Source organism: Toxotes jaculatrix, chromosome 11 (genome assembly GCF_017976425.1).
Source record: "Toxotes jaculatrix isolate fToxJac2 chromosome 11, fToxJac2.pri, whole genome shotgun sequence".
In the NCBI taxonomy this organism is placed as follows: Eukaryota; Metazoa; Chordata; class Actinopteri; family Toxotidae; genus Toxotes; species Toxotes jaculatrix.
In genome coordinates, this window is record NC_054404.1 from 9170058 (window position 1) to 9190244 (window position 20187).

Here is a 20187-nt window from a genome sequence, read left to right on the forward strand (position 1 = left end):
AAGTGTTTTTCTGACATTTCATTTTCAGGCACTAAGAATCAGTATTTGTTGGCTGCTGAAGAAGAAAGGAGAGCAAAGCAACTTAGTTTTCTTATTGTTTTCTCATTTGTATGCAGAAGTGTTGTTGTTGTTGGTAGTTGTTATTTGGAATGACTCTGATACAAGTTCATAAGTTTCCATATGAGAATTTTCCAAATAATCAGAGTCCTTGTTTGTCATGGTGACTTTCTGGTGGCTTTATGAGGTGGGCTGCATTTTGGAGACCAAGCTTTAGGCACACTCATCCTCTAAGAGGGTAAAAGACAAACAACAACAACAAAAAAGTTATTATAGAATCAGTTAATTATTCATGTTCTTCAAATGGTCCTGATGAGCCCTTATTTATCTCTTTAACAGGCTTAGTTGTAAAAAGCTTCTCTGAAGCTCAGCAGAGAGAGAATGAAAAAAAAAACTTGCTGTAAACAGTCATAAAGGCAGTTTTATTTGGCTCTGATTTCATCAATCAAATCTCTCAGCTTAAATGTTATCCTGAAACATTTGTCTCTGGCCTACAACTCATAGGTTAAAAGTTTCAAAATACACTAGGATTTCACCACCTAGTGTAAACGGTGAACGGCCTCAAAGCAGTTCTTATTTTACTGTGCTTGTAAAAAAAGAACATAAAAAGAAGAGAAATGATTACTGACATACAATATTTACACTTTACAATGTTACAGTTATGCAAATAAACACCGTACATTTAGGATTTACAAATGGCATAAACATTTAACGACTAACTGACACACCACTAACAATTTTTTTTTTCCCAACAGAGAGCAGTTACTCTGATCGTTGAACACGTGAACACTTCCAAAGCAAGAAAAAAAAGCATTACTTGCCCTCTTATGTACACGGATGCAATGCAGGTATGCAGGGCTTTACTGACTTCAATCATTCTGCAGTGGTGAGAAGACAAGTACTGCAAGTGGATACACTGCAAATACAGAATGCATTATCCAAAGTGAACACTGACACAGGGAAAAGAACTGCACCGTAAAGTTTTTTAACAGCTGAATCCCTCCTTGTATAACAGCAAGTCAACAACGAATAACATCAAGGAAAGTGCCTAACTCAAAGTGCAACGGCAAGCTCTGAATCTAATGAACAATGCTGGGAGTGCATGTATAATCAGAGTTCAAGAATAACAAGGCAGTACAAAATCAAAATGGAATGTTATGAAGGCAAAAAAAAGAGAGAAAAAAGAAAAGGACGGGACAGATATGGTAAAACATCTTGTTGGACATGGGCGAGGAGGAGTTTGGAAAGCTCACAGCGCTGAAGTCATTCAACTTGGCTCGCACACTCAAGGACAAAGTGAGCGTAAATGTTAAACATACAAACACCGGAGTTAATGTTGAATTATTTGGAGTTGGTGTAATTCTCTGGAACACAATCAGTCTGTCAGATCTGTTGAGGCTCTGTAGTGTCTGCCAGTATTGGGAGAACATGCTGAGCGTCCAACACATGCCGCGAGCAGTGTGTCAAAAATGTGTGAAAAGCGCTTTTCCTGTTTGTACTTTACTGCGAGAGTGAACTTATAAGGAAATAAAAGAGACTTGACTGTGAGACTGTAAAATGAGCTGCTCCGATGCTTTAATATAAGTTCAGCTATTTCAATCCAGCTTTTAGATTATGCTGCTAGAAAACTGTTGTATTTTCCGTACTGTATTTAAGAAAAAAAAATGGTTTGATTAATCTTTTTTTTTTTAGCACCGTGGTGGCATGGATATAAAAGATGTACTTGGTATTCAATACATCATAAAAATGTGAAAAACTGAATAAATAACTTTGCTCTTTGGCCCAAAAGCTTTGCTGACAACTTGCCAAGTTGTGCTCCATTTCCCTTATTATCCTCATTTAAGACCAAAAACAAACTTTTTTGTGGTTCTATTATTCAAGCTACTTCACTAGTTAATTAAAAAAAAAAAAAGTCAGCATTGCATTTGAGAAAAAAAAAGTATAAAAATCACCAAAGAATGCAAAAGAAATATTCTAAATGACACTGTTTCTTTCTTTTCGAAACTTTTCTGTGGGGAAAATCACTCTTCATCGGAGTGCCCTGTGCACAAACTGGTGATACTGAAGTTAAATAGTTAAATAGATAAATAGTTCATTGGTACCTGAGCGAGGACAACAAAGCACCTTTTGGAGGCATAGCACTGAGATGTTAGCCCCCTTTTCACTAGAAACCCTGCGACGCTTCCAATTGTCCGAAAGGTCTAAAAGAGTCTCAGTAATTAGTGCAAATCAAGCAAGTTTCCATCTGTTAACAGGAGATCTATTCGTCCATGACGTCAAGAACTCAGCAGTCCTTATGAGTCTTTGGTGGTCTGTAGGGCAACACTGGCACAGGTCTGAAATGTAAGCAGAAGCATAAATACATAACATCATAGTGACAGTAAAGATAAAATATTCAGTAACTGTTCCCAATCAACAACACAACACATGCTTGATTTTCAATTTGACTGATATTCACATTATTTTAATCTGATCCAACATGTTGGTCTCATCTCTATATATTTTTTAATTTTTACTTAAAATTCATGATGGAAATCTCACTAGATCGGACAAGCTTGAACTGACTGAAGTTAGATTCATGTAAAGGCTGAACAAGGCTAAATACAAAGAGGTATTAAGTGCGTGTCTTGTTCACCTTATGAAGAACAATGTCGTAAACCTGTCACTTAATTGTCACCTCTTATGCACAACAAAGATAACAGTGGTTTAAAAAAGCAGGAATCACTGTGAATGTGAATTTTAATGTTCTTAGATCATTCTAGAAAAGATTTTTTACCTCTTGCTGTGGTGGGGAGGCTGAAAAAACTCTTGAACAAACACAATAATATTCAGACCAACTCTATCAAGTGGATGGATGAAATTATGAATATCAAGGAAAACAGTGAACAAATTGGAGTTTAATCAGTAACGAGAGTCTAAAAAAAAATGATGAAACTGATAAGAAAATCTATTAGGGTGAAAAAAAGGGGGGTAAGTGTCCCTCATTCTCACAATGGTCAATAATTTATAATTATTGAATTAAATGGAAAAATAACTTGAAATCCATCTATGATGCAGCCTGTGACAGAAGACACTTCCTAGATATCACTGCTTTCCCTCACTGCACTGCACTTCTGTGCACCAGGTCTCAAAAATCATGCATCATCATCATCACCATCATGTAACAGACACATATGTCAGCATGACAAAAAGTGCCACATGGTACTGACCTGCTGGGTAGAGGGATAGTGGGTGGAGGCCTGGGTACAGTGGGGATAGGTATGGGAAGGGGTCCAGTGCCGGGGATGTGGACCCCTGCTGCTGTGGCACTTTGACCTAGCCGAGAGCTCCTTCCTATTGGGTCTGCAGGTAGGGGTTTCTGGGGTGGACTGGGCTTCTCAAAGTCCTGAAGAAGAAAAAAAAAATCAAATTCAGTCCAACGTTTACTGCCAAACATTAATTTAAAAACAAAAACAAAGGACACCTTCTTTCTCCCTTTAAATATGGATTAGCTGTATAGACACTATCTGGAGACAAAAGCAGACAGGTATCACTAGAGGGCACTGTGTTATCAGCATCCTCTCTGAATTCCCACAGCTAACAAGAGACGAATCCCAAACTGCCTCCTCCTCGTTTCCATCTCGTCTGTGGCAGTGCTGTGTGAGTGCAGAAGGTTATCTGAATGAGGTGCCATCATGTGTTACTAATCTAGAGCGAGGAGGCGAGGCAGTGATAAACATCTGCTACCATCACACACACACATACACACACACGGCACATGCACAAAACCTCCCCACACCCACTCTGACCACACCACACACTCAGAGGAATACATGGACAAACTGAAAGAAATATGCAGACAGAGAGCGAGAGAAAAAAAAAAGTTTTCCACATCATGCATGGATAAGGCTTAGAGAGGTGGAAGGTTTAAAACATTCATGAATGCAGCCAAGGCGTGACTGAGTTTGTCACATCAACATACAGACCTGTAAACCTCAGAGTGTCTGCTGCTGTGTGGCCCAGAAGACTCACACACTGCGATGACTGCATGAAGGTGATTTCTACCAGAAATGCCCAAGTAAGCAAAGAACCACTAGAAAGACTGGATGTCATCATGTTCCAGTTTGAATGGCCAAAAGTATCTAGACACCCCTGAATACATACTTTTATGGTCTGAAGTTACTTGTCATGATTTGGGTCCCTTAGTTCCAATTAAGGAAAATCTAAATACCACAACAGACAATGATATTTTAGACAACAGTGTAAAAGTTTGGGGGAAAACCCTGACAATGTCTCCGTGGACCATACAAGGTCCATAAAGAAATGGTTTTGAGTCTAATTGCGGGAGAACTTGACTGGCCTGCACAGGGCCTTGACCAAAACCTCATCCACCACCTTTGGGATGACTGGAACCAGAAAGACCTTATTGCCCAGCATCAGTAATGCTCGTGTGGCTGAACGGGAGAAAATGACTGCAGACAGGTTCCAGATATAGCATGATCAACACTCACATATGGGTATAGAGGTAAAATCTCCACCTACTTTGTTCGGCTGTCACATACTTTGGTGATTTAAAAAAAATGTTTTTTTTATTACAGGGTGAACTAAATGAAGAAAATATAATTTTAGGGCTACAACTTCTTGATCCTTGATTTAATTATTTAATTTAAACTTTTGGTCTGTAAAAAGGCAGGAAATTTGGTGATTTTTCTTTTCTTTAGAGAAAAAAATTATTTTTTTTCAAAACGCAACCTTTGCAAAACTCCCTGAATACAACAGCCCAGAGCTCTTCAGATGCAGTTAAAAACACAAGATGCCCCACAGAGGTTGAAATATTATGATGCTTTAATCAGATTGAGCTCTTTTAACTGCGCAGCAGGTTTGTTTCAGTTAAATTCTGCATTTCAGTCCCATGTGGGTGCTGTTCTTACTTGCTGAGAATTTGGGGGTAATAAAAATGTACACAGTAGGGGATTCCTGTGATCCCATTAGAGGAACCTGTGCGAATATTAACTGAAACTAACAGAATATTTCACAGACTTCCACTGTACAGTGTACCACCCACAATGATCTTTAAGTGCAAATTCACTCCTGACAAACTCCTACATGTGTAAGTTATGGACCGTTTAGTTTCAGTGAGAAATGACTCCTTCTCCAGAAACATACGAAATCCGGCTGCTCTTCAGAGGAGAGGAAAAACAAAGATGTAAACGGACAGATGCATCCACTCAAATGCAAGAATGATCCAGGACCCATGTGCATTCTAATGCCGCTCTTGGCAGAAAACCTCACACTGTAACGGGAGTCTTGGTGGTGTTCACATGTCTTAATTCAAAATGAAGGATTGCACTGTCCTCTGTGGCTTGAGAAAGATCTATGAGCCTTGGGCTTACAAGCACCTTTCAAACCCCACCAGAGGAACTGAAAAATGCGTGGTCGTCTGGCCAAAAACAAAGCTATTTTTCTAAGTTCCTGAAAAGATGACATTTTGGAAAGGCATGACTTTCTCTCCTCAGCAGTGTGATGCTGCAGTCTACCGAACGGGGCCGGAGCTTATTCGCCTCACTCTTATTTGACTCTACAGGTATCTGATACGTATTTTTTTTTTCCTTCAGCCAAACAAGATAATAACAAGCAGGTCTGTTTATGAAAATTCACAGCTCCCACACTGTTTTCTTTTCATACACTGCCTCATTGTAATAAATGCAGGATAGGCTTTATTCTCCTGGAAACCCTTCAACATTAATAGGGTGCTGTCGGCATGCAGGCATAAGACAGCCTGGGGAAAAAGTCTCTTAAAATAAGACATATTGGCACAGACAGCAGGGGAGGTTGTGTCAAGTATTACAATAAGCTTGTAGTACACTTTCTCTTTAAGGACTGATGTCCTCTACGTCCTTGCTGGCCTGTTATTAAATCTCAACAGAATCCTCTCTTCTGCTTCTGACCTACATGTGGCATCTCTACTCGCTCCATCTGTTTCATTACAGTGAAATGAGCTAGTAGATATTAGCAGGTAGCAGGGTTTCATTGTTTTGGCAGGCCAGTGAGCAGGCTATTTATAAAGCAAACTGTGGCCTTTCAGCTAAAGTGCATCTTTAGTTGGCACACGTTCACAACAATCAAGGGTGATATGCTGGACACCACAAAACCATCCAAAAGCTGGATATGATGCCACTTATTTCTGCTGCTCAATGCACTAACAGGTATTCAGATCATTTAAGTAAAAGTACCAACACCACACTGTAAAAATACTCTATTACAAGTCCTGTATTTCAAATATTACTTAAGTAAAAGCACTACATTTAATTTGTTGATTTGATTTGATTCATCAGTGCGTAAGAAGCATTTTACTGCTGTATCTGGGTGGTGGAGAGGTGGAGCTAGTTTTAACTACTTTATGTACAGTTAGGTAGTGCAGTCCATAGGCTCTCAACCTAGGGGTCAGGCCCCTCCAGTGGGTCACCAGACAAATCTGAAGGGTCATGAGATGATTGTTGGGGAAGGAAAAAAGGAAAAAGTTCTGCAACACAACACTGTAGTATTGTTTGGATTTTCAATCTTTTGCTTTGTGTGCAATATTGAATAATTTTACCTCACTCACCTTTGCATCACTTATATGACTTAAATGAAACTATTGAAGAATGGGGAATTGAACTGACATCTGAAATCTGACAATGTATTGCATTTTATAAGATTTTTTTTTCAGTGTAAAATACTAATCTGAAAAGTAAGAAGTAAATGTAGCTGTGGCAGACATGTAGCAGGGTGGAAAGTAGCCTAAAGTACTGGCTAAGTAAATTTACTTAGTTACTTTCCACCACCGCTGCTGCTCATCTAAATGATTAACGTTGGAGGTATGAAACTGGATCTCTACAAGCTCCCCTCTAAATCCTTCATGCTCTGGTGTCATATCTGGGATTATGTTCTGCTCTTTATCCAACAAAGAATCATATCACAAAGCTAATGTCTTCCGCTTTTTTTTTTTTTTTTCCCTAAGCAGCACACATCTGCCAATTTCCCGTACACCCTGCTGTAGCTCACAGACAGCCAACATCCAGCACAACTCTCCTCTTGCTGTGTTGGTACATGAACGGATCAGGATTTGGATCCACCACCACAGCAGACAGATGGATTTACTATCTCCACTGCATCCAATACTGCTGGCTCAGCAGAAAGCAGCGCCTTACTCAGGAGTTGGGTCACAGGGAGGGAGACGGATTGAATTTTGCTGTCGATATGTGGGCAAGCAAGCTGACCGCAGTGCAGAAAAGCTGTGAGCTCTGGTATCCAGCACTTTTGCTACAACCTTTAAAAATGACCATACAGGTGGCTGCGCAAGTTTAAGACCATTAACTACAATTTGCATATATTCCACATTACTGCAGAACATTTTTAAAGAATATCTAGGTTTTCAGATTGATTTCCCACCTTCCATTCCATCTCACTGGTTTCTATTAATTTCAGTATGGTATGAAAATCATAGACTTCAAATGAGTTTGACATAGGTAATCCATCACAGTGAGTACGTCTGCCTTATTTATTGTTAAAATTAGATTACTGTCACGTGGCAATGCAGTGGATTTTAAAACTCTTCATCAGAGTGTCCAAGGAAGCTATGACTTCTGAGAAATTAGTAAATTATTATTTTACAAACACCCATATTTGTTTATCTCATGGTTTTGATTTTCCAACAAATCTTCTTGATCTTGGAAACAGTAGTTTATTTTGTCAGCTCCAGGACAGTGAACCTGTTTTGTCAGCAACATAGCCCATGATTGCAATGCTTATTTTTAGCAGCTGACTCAAATTTCTGATGTCAGGGTGTCCTTAAACGCAGCACCAAGGATGATGATGTTCACGGTGACCTTCGAGCAAGTTTAAAGTCTCTGTGGGTTCATTTTCAGGCTTCATTTTCAATATTACATGAAACTGACACTGTAGAAAATCTATGTAGAAACCTTTGGCATTGTTTAGAAAACGGTCAGGAGTAATGTAGGTGAAAATATAACGCATGGACCATTAAAGCTGTGGTCTGCAAAAATAAATTCCCCTTTTGAACAATTAAAAGACAGATTTATGACCAAGTAAAGGATACAAACTTTGTAGAATTTATGAATCCTTGAATCAACAAGCAGTAGAGATTTAAGTCATATAACTCAGGTTGAGGGTTTTGGGTTTTTTTTTCAAAAATTCATCAACATTTTTGCACACAAACCTGGTCTACTCTGTACGATGACTGCTGGCGAGGCAAACTGAGAAAAGGCGGCACTCGAGGTGGCGAGAGGGACGTGTGGGCAGGCAGGACCCTGTGGTGGGCTGGGAGAGGAGGCAGGGTGGGCTGGCCCACACTCAGAGACACCGGCATGGGCTGGCTGATGTGCAGGGGCTGGTAGAGGGGCAGTCTGCGCAGGCTGTGAGAGTGGAAGTTGTGTGGAGGGAGAAGAGGCTCGGCGCCCAGGAGAGATGGCTGAAAAGAGAATAAGAGCAAGTCATTTTCAGTGATTCCTTGACTAAAGTGTTTTCTGTTACAGCGCTGCTGAGGGTGTTTTTCACAGCAGCTGTTTTGACTTTGTCACAGCAGGAAAGCACAGGTGTCACTAAAAACATTAATGATGGCTGTGTTTTATTTTATTCAAGTGTCCCAGTAAGGCGATAAAGACAGTAAACTGAGGCAGTAAACTGTGACAGCTAAATGGAACTCAGCTATCAGTAATTCATTCTTTATACCTCAGCTTTTCCTACTCTGACCTGTCAAAATGTCTTCTGTTTCTTTTACACACTCTTCCACTCTCACTATCCAAGATAGTCTTGTAGCCCTTAAAATTTATTGGTGATTCACAGCAAATTAATGGACAACCATTTAAAACCATAATTATTTGTCAAGCAAAACTGCAAAATATTTGCGGATTCCAGCTTATCACTGTGAAGTGAATACCTTTTTTTTTTTTGTTTAGTTTTAGTTTAGGTCAGAACAAAACAAGCTACTGGAAGCTACTGCTTATCATTTCTAACAAACAAATCAAAGCCTATTTTCTTCCTCTGCCTGATTCAATCAACTCTGCTCCCTCCTCATAAAAAGGAGGGAGCAGAGTTTTTTTTTTTTCCACAAACAAATATTAAAGGGGCTCACAAAACAACCTCCTGAGTCTCATTTAATGGCAAAAGCTCTCAATTAAAGTATTTCTGCCTCCTGTCAACAATAGCGCAGTAATTCATATTTCGTGAGGCTGAATCAATCACCCAGCTTGCCGTCATCTTGCTTTGTCAACAAGCCTGAAAGCATGAGAACTAAAAACCCCGAAGGCTTGGCTGCAGGTTAGTGAAAGTATTTTTACAAAAGAAATCAAACCAAATGGCTTCTGACAGAAAAGAGCACACAAACTTATAGCAAATATATGGGTGTATATGAACATGCAGTATACACCCATACACACACATCTGCCAAGCAGTTTGACAGATGCAGCAACAGACAGATTGTAGGGAGGGACTCACCTTATAAATGCTGGCTCCAGAGGGTTTGGGTGGAGGTTTACGCTGAGGTGTGGGCCTGTACATGGACTGAGTCCTTATGGGACTGGTCGGCCTGTTGGCCTCCACAGATCTGTAAACACAACAAAAGGCCCTGAAAAAACTATGAGCTGCTTCTTATGAGTGATGTTGTTCTACATGAAAACACAATTTTCTGCCAAAGTTGGATGAGATTTGTTATTTCACATGACAGATGTCTGTATTTGTGTCTTTCTCCTTGTTTTTTTAGCTGGTTTGACGTGGGCTCTCTTGGAAAAAGGTACTGTTGTGTATTTCTGTGCGCCAATCAGCATTATTCAAGTCAAAATCTGATGACCGTGTTGTCCGGTTGGTGCCAATCAAATCCCTAGTAACATAATCCTGATGAAGCAGATTAGCTGAGTTTTTGAGTGTTAAACTCTTCATAGTTGTTATCTTCTAAGCTGATATTAATTTAAAAAACAGACCTGTCTGTACCCTGTTTATGAGCATTACTCATTAGCAGTTTGCAGCAGTTTATGAGTATTACTCATAAACAAGAACAGTTTCAGATAAGCCATATAAATTACTGTATTTAAGCGTCAGAGTTCATTCTTGACCTCTGAAATACTACTTTGACCATGTATTAAAAATAATTTGAGTGAGAACACGTTCCAGCCTGGCCTGTAATTTCCTAATAATTTTCACAGAAAGAACTGTCATTTGGTTTTAATTATGGGGAAAACATGAATTTCATAAAAAACTAGGAGAATATTAGGAAACCTACAGGGCAGGGAAACTGTTTTCTACACAAAAAGAAGCATTATGCACACAAACTAAAAACTGATAAAAAGCATTCATAAATCGCCATTTGTCTAAAATAATACACTGGAGTGAAATTGTAAGGCGTTACCTCAAAAGGTTTAAAATTAATGATTTAAAGCTTTAAAATAATGCATCAGTTTCACTTTAAATCAACACAGCAGGAACAGGAACATTAGTTCTTTAGTTATTGTTAACCCAATAATTAAAATTTCACAAGGGAAAGAGGTGTCACCTGAGTTTCTCCAATGTGCTCTTCTTATTGGTGAACAGGAGCCGCAGTAGAGTCTTCCTCTTCAGAAAGATGATTACGGTGGCTACCAGAAGGCTGACCAGGGTAACCAGGATTGCCACAATAATGACCACACTGTCGGCTGATGCCATATATGACAACACGCACATTAATACACACACACGCACATCTACAGCACAGAACGATGACAGGACATAACGCAAAGACCGTTACAGCTAGGCCACGGTCAGCAGCACAGTTTGAGATACACATTTCTCTGCTCATTTCTGTTCTTCACTTGAAGGACTGAAATTCAGTTTTTTCTCTTTTAAAATCTAAAGACTCTGCAGTGCAATGTGTTGCTGGGTGGAAGGGCAGTTGTGTTGCTGTAGGAAAGTTACACCCCAGTCCAAACCACACATCAATCTAGCACTGACTCCACAAGAAAGAGGTGTGCAAGGCGCGACCTGTGCAGCTCTGTGTAGCTGTTTATTTCTGAGATAGTGCTATCGTCTCTCTGACTAGATGAGTGAAGGTAGAAATTAAATCGTCCTCCCTACCTGCTAGTCTCATTGGCCCGCTGTCAATGCTCCCACCGAAGCCGCCTTTCTCACAGAACGGAGGCGCCCAGTGTGCTTCACAGTGGCAGTTCTTCTTGTTGTTGCACACCTGCAAAAAACATGGTGGTTTTCAGGTTTATTACATGCTATGTTGATACTTTTTCTTCTGCATCAAATAGTATCAAAAGGCATTTGTATTCCTACCAGCTCTGATGCACTGCCCCTCTGCAAAGGGTCTATTCCCAAATAAGATGAAAACTGAAATGGTTTATTTTTTATAAATGAACAACTCTGGTTTAGTTAGTCTACGTGACTTTCAATATAAACGGACACTGGCTGTGCATGTGTGTGTGCAAGTGTGTTTCATAATAGATATAACATGTGCATGGGAGAGTCCATCCCGTAAAAGCCTCAGGTTTCCAGTGCAAAAGTTAGATCCAGGAGGATTCCCTGGCGAGGTAACGCAGTCCAGCTGTCAGTTGAAGGGAGGGTGGAGGAGGGAGGAGGGAGGGAAGTGCAGGGGGACTTGTGCAGCTGTAGGGGATTTACATTTAGCACAGACGTACAGTCAAGTGCCTTCCCTGCCTCCAGGCCATGGACACTTCTTCGCACAGGGTGACAGGGTTAAGAGGCGCTTGGGGGCTCAGAGGGAGGAATGATTTGGGGGAGTTTTATGTGTGCATGAAGGGAAATGTTTCTTTAACACAATAAGACCAAACACTGGCACCTGTTAATTTAATCTGAAGTCAAGGGTAACATTATCTCTCTCATCTTTAATGTAGAATTAATACTCAAGATACACAAAATGGTGACATGTAAGACGGCATTTAATTCTTTACAATTCTGCTGGGCTACTAAGAAAGAAACAAATTCATTCAATTCATAAATCATTTAATATACGTAAGGACATTTCCTATATTTGAAACTGTAAATGGATCCACAGTCAGTCACTGACTGTTATATTGGGTCTATATACAGAGATCCAGCTTTAGGGTCAGTCTCTCATACCAATATATCTGCTATATCAGAAAAGGTCACGTTACAAACAAAAGAAGAAAACATATAAAAGCTAAAGCTTTAAACAGCTGCTTAATAAGCAACAAATGCAAATATCGATGTATCTGAATACAGTCATTACATGCCTTGCAAGATGAAGTGAGTTAACTTGCAGGCAAAGAGTATTCTTTAAACTCCCACGGTAAACTTAGTAAATTGTTTTTTTTTTTTTTGTTTTTGTTTTTTTTTTCCAGTCAGGTCTCGTACTGTGCGAGGTGTTTGAGAAAATGTCAGACAAATTGATTTGGCAGATATTTCTGCAGGAGGGAAGATGCAGCTCAAGTCCACACTCTTAATGGGGAACCATTTCTCTAAAAGTCCAATTCTCTTGCAGTCATTTTTTATGTGATTATTTTTGTTACAGTGAGTCTACTGGCAGCTCCAACTTTTTACTTGCTGTTATTCTTTATTGACGGGCTAATTTGGTGCAGGGCTGTTCGGTCAGTTACAAGGTAATAAGAACAAGTTTAAGGAATATACAAGTTTAGGATCAAAGCTTCGATTTCTCATTGTATATAATCGCTGCGCCATAAACAACTATAATTGACAGTGAAGATCAGAGGTTACTGCAAACTAACGTAGCCCCTGGTGAGTGTTTGATTTGCAGAACTAAACAACAAAGTAAATAAAACATAAAAGCACTGCCTGCTGAATTATTGATAAGAGAGAAAGGTGAATGTTTCTTGGCAGGAAGTGTTACTTTTATACTGCAACAGAACTATAATTGTGGTCTCCCCCTGCAGTGCTGCTCTGTATCTTCTCTCTATACAGTCTAAAGATGATGGACAACACTTAAGTAGACCATAAATGATGCTGTTAAATTGGACTGATTTAACCTCAACTGGATAATGAAGACTGATCCTACAGAATATGAACAGATGCTGTAACTTACAAGCTGCACTGTACATACACTGTTGTTTTGCTGTTGTGTGTAATTATAGGGCCTTAATTTTGCTCAGCTGGTCAAAAAGTGACTGAATAGATGAATACAGAATCCTCACCGGCTGTTTCACAGGACTTGGTGCATAGTTTAACATTAAATATTGAGCTAACAGGTACTTTGGACTCACCCCACGTCCATTGCACTTCCCAGAGCACTCATGCACACCAAAGACACTGACATTCTGGCACTGCCGATTCAGGCACACCTATGAAAGAAGGATGATGAACACAGAAATGAAGACTAGACTAGAAAAGAAGAAGTGTGTACATCTTTATGCCACAGCTGGATAACATCTGTCCTGCACATGCACAGGTTTAGTGTCTTTACCATAAAGCAGCATGTCCATGACTGATACCTGCTGCATGTTCTCTGCTCAAATAGGAGGATACAGTTGCAATTTGCCCATCTATTACAGAACAACTTTAATTGAGAATACATAGATTGGCAAAGTTTCTGCTTTAGGCAAAAGTGCAGAGTGTCACTCAGGCAGTTGCACCTCACATATCAGGAGGCAGAGACGCAAAAGGCACAATATGCTGTGTATCCTCAAGAGCAAAGAACAACATCCGACCGGAAAAAGCCAGCTGTTGCTTTTATGTAGAAAATAAGGCCTGCATTAGGCAAAGCAGTTTCAAGCTCTCATCTTCTTCAAACTGCCACTGTTGTGTGGGCTGCCAACTTAATGCCCCGACTGGCATGGAAAATAGAAAACCTTTTTGAGGAGAACAAAGGCCCATGACAAAGACCCACCTTCAGGCCATCAACATTTCCAGATAATGTGTGGAGCTAACCCGTGATTTGGGAGACTGTAGCTAGGAGACAAGCTGACATGGCAGACAGCCATTCTGAGCACAAAGCCCAAAGGTCTTTTAGCACTGAGGGCAGGTCCCCTGAGGTAACCAAAAGAGCCTATGGGGGCTTGTAGGACACCTTGTGGGACACCACTGCTTTGGTTCACAACGCTAGCATGTTAGGCCAAATTTCAACCACACAGGCAGAGCTCTGGCCTTTCACAAGTTAAAGACATAGCTGCAGAGTGTTTGGCAAATGCAACTTCTGCATTACTGAGGTTTCTGGGCAGGGACACTAGCATACAAAGTTTGGGGTTAGTGAAACTGTCCATATGTGCTCCATATCATATGATCTCGCAACCTGTTTGACATCAACATAGGACTGAGTACAGGCCTTGTAACCTCACCCAGATCTTCAGAGCTCCAGCCCAAAACTAGAGGCCTCTTGCTTGACAGAAAAAAAGCCCCAATGTCACTGGTGTGGTGAGAGAGGTTTTGAGAGTGGCACGTAGACAGAGAAAAGTTGAGGGGCACACCTAATAAAATAACCGGTTGCATAAGGGTCTTTTCCAGCCCTAAGCATGATGTGTACTGCACATATGGACCGCTGGATTCACTCAAGAGTTAACTTCATAAGCTCTTTTCTTTAGGAAGGGCTGCTTTTCCCTGCCTGCCTTGCCTCTACACTGCAGTAGTATCTGCTTAGTACCCAAAGAACACTATTCTAGACTCATACAGTTGTCAGTCTTTTGGGGTCTCTAGAGAACAAGTAGTCTACAGCTACCTATAGCAAGAACATTAATCAGAAAATAGCAAGGATGACAGAGGTTTATACATTTCTGGTGAATATAAAAGGCATTGGGCATTGTATGTGCTACTCAGGAAGAATTAAATGTAACCCCGTGCTCTGTCGCTTCACAATTAAATGATCCCTCACCATGCCGTCTCCACACTTTGTACCAGCCAGAACCAGCCCAGGGTCAGGCATGTCATCACCCAGGTACACGTGTGTTCCTCGACACAGAATACGCCCTCCTTCTTGGAGGGGGATGTTGGTTTCAATGGAAACAGCGTTCGTTCCGATCACTGGTCGGTTGGCTCCTCCCTGGCATTGAATTTTACCACACTTTGCATCCCTGCATACAACACACACAGAAACACGTGTGCACACACACACACACACACACACACACACAAAGAAAAAAACACACATAGTAAGACACTTCATTAAAAAGGCCTAACACATAAGGCTTGTCAACGCAAGACAAAGATAAGTAACTATAGAGGAAGATGAAAGACTGCTGAAGAGAGCTGGAGTACTTCAGTCCTCCGGTCATTAAAGCAATTACATCAATTAACAAAGAGCTTGATTACAGAATTCACCCAAAGGGAGAAGATCTTTAGAACAATTAGCCGACAAGAATAGCATGAAATGATTCATCAATACTTTCTTAGACAGTAATTAGCTACTATCTGCCTCAAATTACATTTTTCACCCATGTAAACTTTTGTTTCAAGACCACATGTCAGATTCCACAACATAATGATGATTGCTAATGACACCACTTAAGCTAATCAGTTGTGTTTTGCACAGTAATTTCTCTGTTCCTCTACCGCATCAGTGCAGCTGCAGAGTCTTACCTCGCATCACATTTGGCAAAGGAGCCTTTGGAGTCCTTCCCACAGTTCCCATAAGGGTCCCCTGCAGAGTTGACTCGCTCAAAACAGATCCCAGGGGCAGGCTTGGCTCCTGCACGCAAACACAAATAAGGAAAATTCAAAATACATTAATCAACACGAAACAAAGGATATAAAGCGAGGATTATATACACGGTACAACTTATTAGTAGCAGTTCATTTACCTGGTCCCCACAGGGTGATGCATTGCTGCTCGTGAGTCTGGCAGATGCCGTTGTAACAGTAGCCTTCAACGTTGTGGCAGGCGTGCCCATCATGCAGGTAAACGTTAGCTGGGCAGTGAGGATTGGCACCAGTACAGAACTCTGGCAGGTCACAGGAGTTACTGGACTCTCGACACAGGGTGCCAGCCGGTTTGAGCTGTAAACACATACAGCAAGCAGTCAAATTGATTTTAAGAGACTTTAGAGAAGATTTTTAGATTGATTCTAATTTAATTTCTATTTGCTCACATCCTCTATGTTAAACACTTTGCTGGACTTTACTGTTGTAATCACTCTGCGTGCATGAATGTTGACTTTTTTTATTGTGATAATTATTGTATTTTTCAAAAGCTGATTTTCCTCTGGGTGGGAAAAAAAAAAGTCATGATTCACGACATTTTATGGCCTGATCTGACTTGAGAAGAACTCTATACAATGTAAATGTACCTTTTGTGCAATATTTTGTGGTTATTTTCTTTCTTTTCTTAGTGCATAAAAAAGAAGAGGACTCAAATTTAACACAGTATTTCTCCACATATTTAACCTTCCTCTGGTCTGGCCTTCACATTGAAGAAATTCCAGATTTATGTTGTGCTGCAAGTGTTACAGAAAGATCTGACCCAGTGAGACTGCCGTCATGACTTCAATGGAAAAATGCTCTTATTCACATACTGTATGAGAACGAGATGTAAAATTGCGAGGCTGTTTTCATGTACAGCAAAAACATTTAGAGCATGAGGCTCTAGCTTATGTAGAACAATGTGCTATACGGATGTCTCATGCCACGAGGTCAAACCTGCTTTTGTGTAAAGCACAGGAAAGGACTCATTTGCCTTGAAATGGAGGTCTGAGCAAAACATTTTTAAGGAGACATTGAGCAGAATCAATGCATTTAATCATTTCCAACAAATGTTCCAATAAAGGACACACATCTGACATACTAAAAAAAAGGAAAAAAAAAAGATTTCTATGTGAAATAACTAGGTGAAAGCCACATTTATGCAATCCTACTTGAGAACTTTCCCTCAATTGAAACCTTCCCATTGAGATAAAATACACAAAGTTGAAATGAACTGACCTGAGATAATAAATTATAAACGAGGACACACTATTATGAGTCTCTTAATAACCTACCAGAGAGAACTAACAGTGTTTCAGAAAGTTTTAGGCCTTGTTCTTGAGTTTAGAAATGAAAAATGTGCATTTCTGTGGAGTAAAGCTTTGAATTTACAGTTTCCAAAGCTTTTCAGCTATTAGAACAGTATAAGTGGATTTAAATTGGGAAAAGGAGATCCAATGTGGAAGGAGAATACATGAGACAGATCCAGGTCTGCATGAAAAAAATCTTACCCTGCAGTCTTCACAGCACTGTCCGTGGGCGCACACGGCGTCTCCCTTTAGGGTGCATGTGGTGGCGTTGCAGCATGGGTTCATACATTCCTGACATGAGGGAAAGAAAACAAAACAGTTAACAACATGTGGACCTGATCACTGCTCTGAAGATTCTTTGTCAGTTGGCCCCTGTCAGATCAAGACTTCCAGGTCAGGAGAGCACACTTCCTGTCCAGGGATTCCACTGTTTCTTGCCCTGACCTGGAGACCTTTGGACACATTAATTGAAGCTCATGTGTTCTGGATTTGGGAATTCTCGAGACCGCTGCACTAGTGTGAATAGGAGTCTGTTTAGTACGTTGGCCACTGCAAGGCAGAGGAGCAAACGATAGGAATCAGGTGTAGCAGTTGAAAGGCTGTGTGTTAAGATCTTAAACTGAGATTTGATGTGGAAAGATGTGACAGAGTTGACTATTAGGGCATCAAATAAAGGAGGAGGAGTGGGGTTTGAAAGCCCTTAAGAGGCAAAGATTGTAGCCACTTCACCACAATGACAAGATCAGCTAGCTGCTGGCAGAAAACGACAAGAACAGAGAGGATACATAAGGAGAAGCTGAAATGGGAATAATGCTATAAAAGACTTCAGGGAGGTGCTGCAATGTTTGTCTTTTATTGGATGCCAAAACACATCAGCTTTGTTTTCCAAGTAATGTCACACTTTGCACGCACACACACACAAAAAAAAAACCCAACAACTCCCGCCATCATTTATCTTCTCTCAACGTGGCTGTTTCGCTCGTGGGGCTCTAAGGTAATGAGAAGATGTGTTGAAGAGTGGAAACTGGAGGCAGCTGGATTGTTGGATGTCTAATTTTCAGTTGATGTGTGGTTTTATGAGCCTGGTTGTTTACCTCTTGGCCCTGATATAATCTTATTGTTTGGAGAGGAGAGAAAAGGTAGCTTTCATCTCTCAGCCTAAGTGAGCCGGCAGATCAAACAAGCAGACCCTCTGTGGCGACATTATGGAGGTTATGGAGGGGCAAGCTGGCCGAGATGGAGTTGGCAAATGTAAATTATAAAGCTGGTTCGTTGGTGGTCAAACACAATAACTCCACTAAAATACTACCCAGAGTTGCCTCTAAAATTATGGCGTGCATAGTCATAACAGCACTTTTCTAAATAATAAAACACATTGTTGAGTCAGTTGGGTTTAAAGAGTTGGTTCACAAAAAAAAAAAAAAAAAAAAAAAGTATTACTCTCAAAAAGCAAAGTCTTTTTCAAGGAACAATACTCCATCCCATTCTGGATCTGGTTCCCAGCTGATAATATGCTGGGATTTATTAAGTCCCAAAGCTAATGAATTTCTTATCAAACCTATTCTCTCTTTCTCTCTCCTTCATTCGGATAATGTTAACAGGCTCATTTAAGCTGGTGCAGCTGTAGCTGATTATCGTTAATTTGGTAACAGCTAACATGAAACTTTTTTGTTGACCGAGTTATGCGGTCATGGTAAGTCAGTGTATTTACTCATCAAAGATTGTTGGTGAGGGCAAGGAAGCATCAGTCTGTCACACTGCTCTGCGTGAACAGACACAGAAACTGTTTTCTAGTTTGAGAAATTATACTGTTGATCACATCACATTAGTTTCATACAAATCTGCAAGTTACTTTTATACTTGTCAGTATTTTAAGCTTATCAATGTGAAAGCTCTGCATCAGGACCTTTACTATTCAAAGGAAGTAGCTTGAGAATAATAAGGCATAAAATTCAGTAGGCTACAAATGTTATTTCAATCTATCAGATACATATTTAATTAACATTTCACATCTTGTGCTGATCTCATTTTCAGGTTGTAGCCACAGGTTGTGAATAGTAATCAGGCTGCCTCTAAAATCTATTGTGTTTCTTCCTTCTCAGCCAACAAAGAGGTAATTACTGATCTGAATCTTTGAGTTTTAGTTATCTGTAACTGTAGTTACCTACAAATGTTGAAAGCTAAATTATAATATATAAATTATATTTATCCAAAGGATTCAAGGAACAGATAATCAAAAAGGGCAACATGAATGTGTCTGATGTAGTGCTAAATAATTAGTCAGTTAATGTACAATATTTGATAATAATCAGAAGCAGTTTTCACTCATTGCTGTTCCAGCAGAAATGCTTAACATTCAGTGGTTCCAGCTTCTCAGATGAGAGGATTTGCATCATTATAAATTGAAGATTTATGGGTTTTAGATGTTGGTTTTGAGGCATTTTTTACTTTTTTCCCACCAAATATTCTCCAGGAACTCCAACAGCCTTGAAACATTTTAATGATATATTCAACATCTAATCCTCCTTTGGTTTTAGGATCTATGAGACACACAGCTGCACTGGCTGCAACTGAGTGATACCTGCTTTCCACATGTGATTCTCACTCCAGCTCCCGAGGCGCCCTGCGCTGTGTGTGAGCGGATACATGCATTGGTGGGTTTGGGTGGCGCAGCCAAAGAAAGCTTAGTTCAGCTTTGACCCGATTACACATTTGTTTGTTTCCTTTGTCAGAGTTGGACAGTGGTTTGATTAATGAGCCTTCAACAAAGGTATGACATCACCGTGGCAACCTGTCAGAGCCCTGTTCGGCACATGTGGGAGACTGAGCTAAGGTGTGATGTAAATGAAGCTATTATTGGGTGTCTCAACAACGTCAGTGTCAAAGCAAGTTTAACTTGAAGTTTGTTGTGGTTTATGGGGGTGGGGTGGGTGGGTTGAGTGAGCTGTTTAAACTTTAAGTGGTTCTGGATGGTTACCCTTGTTTTCTTTGGAAAATGGGTTTTGTAGTGAGAATGTAAAGTGCACGTTTGATCTTTTTTTCCCTTGATTCATTTCTACCCAGTCTACCTTTGCTTACTTTTGAATATTATCACATTGATTTGAGGGTTTTTTTTACTTTAAGAATAAATGACTATGCTAAGAAAAATAAGGCCTGTTTCTTTTTGGACATTTCAAGGCAAGGACTGCCCATAGAATTTTTTAAAACC

The 20187-nt window shown here is 40.2% G+C and overlaps 1 protein-coding gene across 1 annotated transcript in view; it reads right to left on the minus strand.

Moving 5' to 3' along the window:
- Window positions 1-482: 482 nt before the first annotated feature.
- The window catches only part of adam12b (ADAM metallopeptidase domain 12b), a 72047-nt gene continuing 52342 nt past the window's right edge, over window positions 483-20187 (minus strand). Inside the window, exons 13-23 of the mRNA XM_041049579.1 lie at window positions 17181-17270; window positions 15792-15987; window positions 15571-15679; window positions 14867-15065; window positions 13266-13343; window positions 11140-11248; window positions 10583-10721; window positions 9532-9640; window positions 8255-8506; window positions 3267-3442; window positions 483-2393 (exon numbers count right to left, since the gene is read on the minus strand). Coding sequence (XP_040905513.1) covers window positions 2342-2393; window positions 3267-3442; window positions 8255-8506; window positions 9532-9640; window positions 10583-10721; window positions 11140-11248; window positions 13266-13343; window positions 14867-15065; window positions 15571-15679; window positions 15792-15987; window positions 17181-17270 — 1509 coding nt within the window. The 3' untranslated portion in view covers window positions 483-2341. The remainder of the gene's footprint in view (window positions 2394-3266; window positions 3443-8254; window positions 8507-9531; window positions 9641-10582; window positions 10722-11139; window positions 11249-13265; window positions 13344-14866; window positions 15066-15570; window positions 15680-15791; window positions 15988-17180; window positions 17271-20187) is intronic.